This window comes from Pseudomyrmex gracilis, unplaced genomic scaffold (assembly GCF_002006095.1).
Source record: "Pseudomyrmex gracilis isolate BER0280 unplaced genomic scaffold, ASM200609v1 scaffold_87, whole genome shotgun sequence".
NCBI lineage: Eukaryota > Metazoa > Arthropoda > Insecta > Hymenoptera > Formicidae > Pseudomyrmex > Pseudomyrmex gracilis.
In genome coordinates, this window is record NW_018020671.1 from 105052 (window position 1) to 115314 (window position 10263).

At 37.4% G+C, this 10263-nt stretch overlaps 1 protein-coding gene across 5 annotated transcripts in view; it reads left to right on the plus strand.

The window, feature by feature from the left end:
• The window catches only part of LOC109855314 (elongation of very long chain fatty acids protein AAEL008004-like), a 34921-nt gene that overhangs the window by 18085 nt on the left and 6573 nt on the right, over positions 1-10263 (plus strand). For 4 of the 5 annotated variants that reach the window (XM_020429444.1, XM_020429446.1, XM_020429447.1 and 1 more), the window contains exons 2-3: positions 6695-6832; positions 10031-10221. In XM_020429444.1, the coding sequence (XP_020285033.1) occupies positions 6775-6832; positions 10031-10221 (249 nt within the window). In that variant the 5' untranslated portion in view covers positions 6695-6774. The remainder of the gene's footprint in view (positions 1-6694; positions 6833-10030; positions 10222-10263) is intronic. The other variant, XM_020429443.1, reaches the window with a different exon arrangement.

Here is a 10263-nt window from a genome sequence, read left to right on the forward strand (position 1 = left end):
TGGGTTTATCATCACACTCTCTTATTTATCACTTTTTATTCCCTCTCGTAATCTAAAACGGTCTTTCGACGTTTGTCACGTTGAGTCCTCCGGAGCACGTGATTAGGCGGGAAGGACGATCGTAATGATTATACGACGACTAATCGAGGTCTAACAACGGCCTTGACACGCGGTTCTTCCAACGCGATTTCACGTGTGTTTGTACTTTTGTTACGTGCGCGACCGAAAGAACGGAAGGGATAAGTGGGCAATAGCATTATCGTCACACCGTCGAGACAAATGCCGCGTCTGTATTTTGTAATTAAATTGTTTTTCGGGCGGCGCGAACAAAAGAGAAATCAAATTTATCAATAATAATAATAATAATAATAATAATAACAATAATAATAATAATAATAAAAAGAGACGTCAAATAAAATAATAGCAGTAAAATAACTAACGTTTCTTCCTATTGGGCGAAAACAGCGAACCGTGCCGGAAGGGTTTTCAATTTTCGCTTCTCGTTCGTTCAACCGCGATACCGCAGAGAAAAAAGATGTGCTCCTCTCGTTTCAACCTCCGCTCGGTGTTATCTGTGGTCGAGTGAAAGTAACTACACCCGATATTTACACCCTATCTAAACGAGAGAGAGAGAGAGAGAGAGACATTGTTGTGTCGAAGACGTAACGCCGAGATACAGTCACGTCGTCGGCAAGTTAAAGCCACATCATCGTCATCATCGTCATCACTACTCGGTCGGCGTTAATCGCTCTATCCATCTCCAATTCCGCCTACTTTTTCCGGAAATAAATTACGGCACGCGCGCTTTTTTTCTTTCTTTTTCTTCTTGTGTGTGTGTGTGTGTGTGTGTATGTGTGTATAGTGTCTCCGAGACACGCGATCTCTTCATCCCGATCGTTATGCAATTGCAATCGCGTAATGCGAGAATTTGCGACTCTCGTACTCTCCGTTCCCAGGCACGCTATCACGAGCGATTTTGACACCTGTCAGTCGTCGGCGTTTTTTTCTTTCTCTCCGAAGAAAGAGTTAACGCGTTTTATTTGTTCACAATTTCTATTTTTTTTATTTATTTTTTTTTTTATTTTGATTAGACAGAATTGTGTTTGTAAGAGCGATAACGCGCGGACGTGTTAACGAAACGCCCTGCGCACCGCACCGCGCTGCGCTGCGGTCATACATCGTCCGGTGTTCGCGATTACGACCTGGTTTTAACTCGCGAGCGACACTCGATTATGAACGGTTCTAAACACATGCGGCAACGACATGTCAATTACGTCAACAAAGCGAACGATTGTTACTTTATGCTGCATATTTTATACACGTTGTTTATTTTTTTGCGAAGATCTTTTGTATGTAAAAACTTACATGTTTTCTAAATTAATTGAGAAAAAAATATATGAAAAAAAAAAAATTATTCATGCGTCGTACAATAAACAAATTTAACAAAAAAGCAATAATACATATTCATCCGTCAATGCGGGGATTGAAGACTTCGACATTTGCGAGACACAAGTTGTACATGAATTAATTCTCCAAACCGATTAGAGTTATCTGCTTTGACAGATGTCGGTCTGTGATCGAATTTTATTTATTGTACAAACACTCTCCGCGCCGATTTAGGCGCGAGCCGGTTCTTGGTTTTTATTCTATCGTAATACACGACGAAGTCGTAATCCATCACTTTTCTCCGGCGTGTTAGACAGTGACAGCACGCGACCGCAATTTCTCGGAGTGTCAACGACGAACGGCGTGTTGGGGTCTGGATAGGCCTTTCTCCGCTGCCTCTTTTCTCTCTCTCTCTCGCTCTGTTCTCGGTGTATGTTTCCTTCTCTTTTTCTCTACCAAGAGCCTTTACTATCCTTCGTTACTCAAGCGCGCGATTCACCACCTAACGTCTGAAAACACACCAGGTGATTGCGTTGCACGTAATAGTTACACTTGCACTTTCGGCTCGCCGCGGCGGCGGGTACCAAAGCAGCGATGGACGCGCAGCCGTAACCGACGCCGTACAGAAGTGAAACACGAAGAAATTGTTATCGCACATGATCGTTTCTTTGTTGTTTTAGAGCATCACATTTTCTTTTAACATTCCGCGATTTTTAATTGCAATTCTTATAAATTATTTAACGAGTTTTTGTGAAAAATAAATTTCTTAGAATCGTTTCTTTGGGAAGCAAATATTGTCACTCGAAGTGTTGTTTTGATGACGTAATTATTAGGTTTGTTTCTATAATTTTGACATATATTATTTAATATAAGAAAAGAAACGAAGATTTTATCATTAATATGTTGATTTGCAGCTTGCGTGTTTACCGTAATATAAACTCAAAATAACAATAAGTGACGGAAGAGCCAAAGAACTTTTATATTTGAACAAAGAGAGGAGCCGAGTCTTCTGAATCCGTCACTGTGACATCGCACGCGTAAGCCATATTCGTTAGACTTTCCTACGGTGCCGTTTTACACGGCCGCGAGTCCGACGCGATGTATCAACGATGGTCCCCGGCTTTTAAAAGACACTTTCACGATCGGTATCCGTAAGATTGGACGTGTTCCAGTGAACGCAATTGCTAGCGTCGTCGTCGTCGTCGTCGTCGTCGTCGTCGTCGACTTTGTCATCTTTATCGTCATAGTTGTCATTGCCGGCGTCGTTATATCACGTCCAGATTTAACCCTTCGCGCGCGTGCAGACCGACGTGGCTGCGTTACGCTAACATATTATGTTCCCGCGATTATCGTAAAAATCATTATGCAACCAGCAGATAGCGTACTCCGGCGTTTATTTGCGCAAGTAGATAAAGCCGAGACGACCTCGCACCACCACGACGCGCATCAGCGACTTTTTCCACAAGGAATATATTCGCCGTAAATATTTCTTTGCATTGTCTTCCGTGCAATACGGCGTGGTAAATTTTCCGAGATACTCACGGAATACACAGCGCAAATTACCAGTTCAACGAGTAAAAATAAATTTTTTTATACAATCGCGCATAACGCGGCATGTGCGCGGAAAGTGCTTATCATTGCCTCGCGATTTTATCTCGGACATCGTAAATATAGACGACGCAAGCAGGTGCATTCTAGTCTAAATAAAGACACTGACCTACAGTGCATCGTGCGTTCTCAGGAACCACAGAAACGATGCGTCTCTGAGAGTTCTTCTCGAGTTTGTTCGTATAAAACGGAAGCGGAAACGGTCGCCGTGGTCTTGAATGTTTTCAAGGTTCAATCTCGGAATTAAAAAAAAAAAAAAAAAAAAAATGCGGACTCGGATCTCTATCCAATTAAACCGTTGTAGCTTTGAAGCACGATTATGCGGAATTACACAAGAACATTGAATATACGTAGCGCGTGAAATTAAATTATCCGAAATATGCGGTCTATTGATGAAAAAACAAATTAAAGCGTATAGTATGACAATTGTATTAATAATTATTGTATTGCTCTCTCTCTCTCTTTCTCTCTTTCTCTCTCTCTCTCTCTCTCTCTCTCGAATTTTAATAAAATGGATCTGATACATTGAATTTTCCGTTAAATTTTGAGTTATTAAATAATTAACATAATACGTTAAATAATTAATATTTAATTTTTGTTATTTTCGAGGTAAAAACGAATCACACACAGACTGTTTGATGTACAAAAGTCCTCCAATATCATAGAAATAGATAAGAGTACACGGAGATGTCTCTTCTGTGTACAAGTTTCTTCTTTCTCTCTCTCTCTTTCTCTCGTTCCTTCTCTTTCCATCCTTGATTAGATCAAGTGAGGATTTCAGGCAAATAGCCAAGGTACGTATGTGGGACGATTGATAAGTATCCGAAACGACTCATAGATAGCGACAGTGATATCTATATCGCGCTTTCTCTCTCTCTCTGTCTTGTCGACAGTTTCATCTTTTAGAAGAGCAAATTTCAAATGCTGATCGCACGTAATGTTTGTACGACAACTCGTCAAAATACAGTCGTTTACGGCGATCGATGACTTCATTCTTTTTGGAAAATTGTTTTTCACCAAGTCAGTTTTTCAAATTTGGAAATAAATAGAAATAAATGGAAATTGCTATTTGGCGAATAAGGCAGCAAGCTCACTTAAAAGACACACTCGTAAATTTTCACTACAGTAATAGAAGTGTGAGCGTTGTTAAAAATAACCGAAAATGTTTATTTCGGTGTGATGTCACACGAACTATACGTGCGATAATGAACCGTGTTTGTTTGTTTTTGTTTTTTTTTTTTTTCAGGATGTCAACGACAACAGTGATGTCATTGTTGTTTGCTATCTGTGCGTCGTTTCGGATACTTATCAATCAATCGTCCCTCGCATTTGGTCGCTTGCGTAGATACCGATTTTCTTTGCGTAATACATGCGAACGACAAATGTAATACACATACGATTCCCGACGTTTTCTGTCCTCGGAGGCTCCGTTATAATGTAGACGTATATGCGGCTTTTCGCAACATAATCCCCGAGGTATTTCGCTTGCTTGGCGCGTTTTCGTTTTGCAACAAGCGGACAAAACAACCGCGACCACGCGCAGGGACCGATCGCGACCTCCATTTGCGCGTGTGTTCGATAGCGCGTTGAACTTCTCGTCGTCGACCTATCGCGTTGGCAATCCTTCGAGAAATCGCGGCGAGACGCTCGGAAATGAATGATTATATTTACGGGTTGGCCTTCTGTTATGATTATGCCGGCGGCACTCGTCCGGCGGTTCAAAAAGGAAGTAGACTTTGATCGAGTGTTCGAATCCGTCGATACTTGGCTTCACAAAACACGCACGATAACTCGCTGATTTTATAAAACCAGGATATATTCTTAAGCAGACTTTCTGTTGTTTTTATAAAACCCGAAGACACATTCTTAAATTAAATTAAGAAAAGAATTCAAGAACAAAAGATATATATAGCCGGAGACACACACTCGTAATAATAAATAATCATCGATTTTGTTTTACTTGGTCCAAAGCGTATGTTCAGAAAACAATTTACAGTTTTTTAATGAATTTTGAAATTTTATTCCGCGCGCATAAAGCGCCGAAAAAAGTGAAATATATTTTCCTCATGTTTTTATATTTTATACTTTTTTTAAATCAACATTCGATAAAATTACGCATTTGGAAGACCCGCTCAACTTATAATTTAAAGCCAAAAAAAATTATTGCCTTCATTATAATTCTTTTCCAATAATAATTAATCTTTCTTACTACACATTGTCAAAAATAAATTATTTTACCTTTGATTTATTGTGACAGCGAAAAAAAAACATTCGATGCGAGCGTAATCAAAGACCTTGAGAAAATAAGACATACACAACGATCGACAATTCGCCATGAACATAACAATTAATTATTAATCGGCAATAAAAATCTACGTTCTTGGCGTGAGAAAGAAATAACTTGTTATCTTTATCTTTATTTTAAATAACTTATTATCTTTATTATTGGAAGATAATTTTAGTTTTAGTCTTTAATTCAAACAGTTTTTTTTTTTCGCGTTATTCTAGCTAAAACACGCCACAAATTGCAACAAACGATGTCGATCGAGGCGCGGACATCGCGTTAGCCAGATTTCAGGACAGCGAGGAGAGAATGCACACGGGCTGTACACAACATCGTCGTTTTATGTATTCGCGACGGCGCTCAAGTGAAATTCAATCGCGCGCCGTCGTTGTGTACAACACATATACGTACGATACGTGTGCGAACGTGGCCGTTATAATGGTTCAAGGCCGCGTCGCCGATTCATGGTCGATTCATGGTGAATTGCGCGACGACAACGTTGTTCAATTGTATCGTACAACGCACCGCTTTCGAATAAAAAATTCGGTAGTCTCTGTTAAACGCGATCGTACTGTTATAACATGACGGCAGCCACTGATAATCGTCGACCGACGATTTGTCTCTTTAAAATTTAACGCGTCGAGATTAGATACGATCGCGAAGATTAGATTTGTGATTGACGATTTCAGCGAAATTTCGAAACCGTGTTTATCTCGTAGAGATGACTAATTATCGGTGTTTTTCGATTTACGATATCAGACGTCTGATTTGCTCGCCGATTGCGAGCTTATTACTCACGTTCTTCCACTCGAGTCTTGTTCATTCAATAATAACTGTCGTAGTCTAATTAACGTCTATTAAGATAACCTAATTCTGAAACTTTAGGATCTGTTTTGTCCAGTATCTTTTCAAACTCTCTTCAAAAGTAATTAAAACTAAATTAATCCTTCGCAGATAGACATGGGTCTCCCGGACCCAAAAATTTTTAACCAGTGACTACTAAAAATTGGTTTTTTTTTTTAAAGCTTATATCTTCAAAAATACTAGAGATTTTTTCACTTTGGTTTTTTGTTATCGACGCAGAATCGTTCAAACTTTTGATTAAAAAAAAAAAAAAAAAAACAAACAAACAAACAAAATTGAAAAAATATTGATTTTTGGCGGAGATATTCGAATTTATAAAGTCTCGTAGACTCAGTCTGTCCAACTAGTAGATCGTTTTTGGAGTCTGTTTGCGAAGAGTTAAAATTACATCAAACTTTTGTTTTGTTAAGCAAAGTGTCTACTAATACGATCTCTATTAATGAGAACGTAACTATATGTTCTCTGAAAGAAGATGCCAGAAAAGTTTTGTGAAGTATCACGTCTTTCTCTCACAATCTAATGTGCGTTCTTGTCTGATGTTGTTTGTTTCAGAAGGAAAAAAAGGGTGATCGCAAGGATTGACACTTCGATCCGTCCAAAGTAGTTCTCAGGGTGATTTGTTTCTCGGCAACATGTCGGTGATAATGCAATACATAGAGCGGTTCCACGATATGTTGGACAAACACGCAGGTGAGTGAGCGAGTGAGTGAGTGCGCAGTCGAAGAAGATCACTTCACGCGAATTGAGTGAATTTTTGTTTTGCAAAATCGCACATTGGAAATAATTTGAATGACAATAACAGCAGAGCGAACTTCTCACTTCTAACGCGCACGCAAGTGACATCACCGACTTATGTTATAATTGACGATTACGTAGACGCGCAATAATTTCGAGAGTCGCAAACGAATCGCGGTATTAAAAAACAGATATTTCCGAAGAGTCGAGTTTACATTATTAATGCGCGCGGAAAAATAATGCAAATAGCGCATACTAAATGGCGCATTTGTTTTCTTTTTTTTTGCTTAACGGCTCTTAAAACTGAAATGTTTATGTAATTCTGTGATTCAATCGTTAAAAAAACGTTTATATATTCACAACTTCGGAGATTGTTTTTTGCAGTTTAGATGTTTTATTTAGTTTTTACGACTTGTCATTGTTAGTCGATTGGAGAATAATCTCTTCTGAGATTAATTCTGTTGTTTTAGTCGATTGAAGATTAAAATAATCTCCAATCGACTAAAATAACAGAAAGATTTAGCATTATGCTAAAATAATTTAAATAATGTCGTAAATTATTTTCATTCAGATTCATCTTGCGATTGTTATTATCCAAGAGCAAGACTTGGTTTTTACGCGATTTGCATGTATATCGAGTGTTTTCTCTAGTAAAAAGATATTCGCGCGCAGATAAAACGCGCGCTCATTTGACTTCCGCACTGACAATCGCGGGGCGTTTTACATATCCCACATGGGCGTGCAACTTATATATATGTATATATATATATATATATATATATGCGCGTTCCGTCAAAATGTATTGCACAATTTGTAAAAATTTGTTTTATCGCGTTAGTGAATTCTCTTGTGACGCGAATGTAGTCGCAAACCAACTGTTTTCTCAAAGTTATTACTGTTCTACTTTGGGCGAGCAATAAGGAAATATTTTGGTAATTGTGACGTTGGGGTCGCGAGTGTGTCCCGTGTATGTGATGAGCGAAGTGAAGTAATTCTTTGTATTTCACAAAACACGGCACAATTCTTGCGAGAGCTCGTTTGTTCTCGCGATTTTAGGAGAAGTCAACAATTTCAAGATGTCGAATTAACTCTTTAAACGTTTTGTTTGTTTGTTTGTTTTGTTTTTTTTTAGATACGTATCGTGCAAACCCATGACATTTATGTCCGACGCGATGTTTTTTAATTAAAAAAACGGTTAAAACGTTGGCAAAAACTCTATAAATATTCACGGGGTTTTATTCAACATTCTATAGTGAGGACATAACATTAGTTTTGATATATGTTTTTTTATTTTGTAGAAATTCTTCCATTAAATAGTTAATAAGATTTTCTTATTTTCAAGAATCGCTCGAACATTAATGTCCGAGATTTACAAGAGATTAGGGTTAAGACATCTTTACATCGACTTACAAACATCTTTACTTTTAAAATATTTAATGAAAAAAAAAAAAAAAAAAAAAAAAAAACAAAACAAACTGAGAAGTAGATAAATTAAGCGTTTGAGAAGATCCGCTTCAACAAAACGCATCTTCCAACAGACACACAANTAAATAGTTAATAAGATTTTCTTATTTTCAAGAATCGCTCGAACATTAATGTCCGAGATTTACAAGAGATTAGGGTTAAGACATCTTTACATCGAAATACAAGTATCTTTACTATTAAAATTGTTAATGAAAAAAAAAAAAAAAAAAAAAAAAATTGAATAGCTCTTTATAAACAGCAGTATCTTTCTTTTTCATAATTCATTTGATAATCTTAGACCCTTGTAAATCTTATTTATCATCTTTCAAAGAACATCTCAAGAGAAAAAACATGTATTTACATATTCAATTTGCTGTGGACGTTTCGCAACAATTAAAGTAAAAAAAAAAAAAAACTTAGAGATGGTATTAGCGGTTTGTTAATGTTGTCATAATTGCGAGATTATACTGTGATAATTTGCATCTAACAAGTGTAAATTTTTCTACGATCATGCATTTTGAACTTGGTTCTGCAAATATATTTACACAAAAAAAAAAAAACCAAATATGCGAGTACATATTTGTATAATAGGAAGAGAGTGTTTGTGTGAAATCTATTCTGTTACTTCGAAATCCAAACCGAAGATTATTCTTCATCATTCTTCATCACATTGTCATATTCTATTGATTTGAATATCACTCAATGTGTGTAAACAACCAAGATCTATAAACTGATAATTACATCTAATCAATCAACCAATCAAAAATAAAATCACTCATAGCACACACACACACACACACACACACACACACACACACACACACACACACACACGTTCTGTACGTTCTATTTTACAAAGAAATTGCGTAATCTTCAGCTATCTATATAATTTCTTTGCGCGCGCATACGAGTGTTTTTTCTCTTCATCATCTTGTTAAATCCACGCAGCGAGTTTTGTTCAAAACAGCATTAATTGTGCAACGTACCGCGTGCAAGTATCAATCTACATATAAATGTTGGAAAAAACCCAAGGAAGAGGTATTCGAACTTTCGAAGGATGAGAATGACACGTATCGAGGAAATGACATTCGCAGAATTCACATAAAAGGATGCTCGACCTCGCACCGCATTTTAAGTTCTTGGGTGAGCAAAGAGAACGCTCAAGGACATGGGTGATGTTTTTTACCGCCGCAGATAAATGATGGTCAACTGGATCATAATACGCGCGGTTCTAAGGAAAATAAGTACAACTCGCGTTGTTGCATTCATCCGCGCCTGTCACTTTGCACTGCTGTTGTATACACCGAGGTCATCTCACGCGAGAGCAGAATATTGCCATATTTTTGCGCGGTTTTGCTTATGAGAAAACTAATTACACAAGTTTCGTTTTCTAAAAGAAAGCGTTTCGTGAAAACATCAAGTTTTTGTATGTTCATTGTTTTGTTCACTCATCGTTTTACGCGTGTGGGAAGAATGTTTCCAATATTGCTGGAAAATATTTCAACAACGTATTGCTTGTTTCCGCATTTTAAATCACAATGTCCTTTGTAATTTTTTATCATTTAAAAACACGTAGTCTCATTATTTTTGTGATATTTTCTTGAGAACGTTTTAAACAAATATGTTCGTTAAAATACTTTTTCCAATAGTTCTCAGACATTCTGTATTTGTTTTTTTATTTCTTCGCAGATAAAAGAACGACTAATTGGCTGCTGATGAGGTCACCTTTTCCCACGTTGTTTATTTGTCTTTTTTACGTCTACATCGTCAAGGTGTTGGGGCCAAAGGTCATGGAAAACCGAAAACCTTTTCAGCTTAAGAACACCTTGATAGTCTACAACCTGTTCCAAGTGATCTTCTCCGCGTGGCTGTTCTATCAGGTGAGAGAAACTTAGTTTTTTTTTCATCAAAAAAAAAAAAAA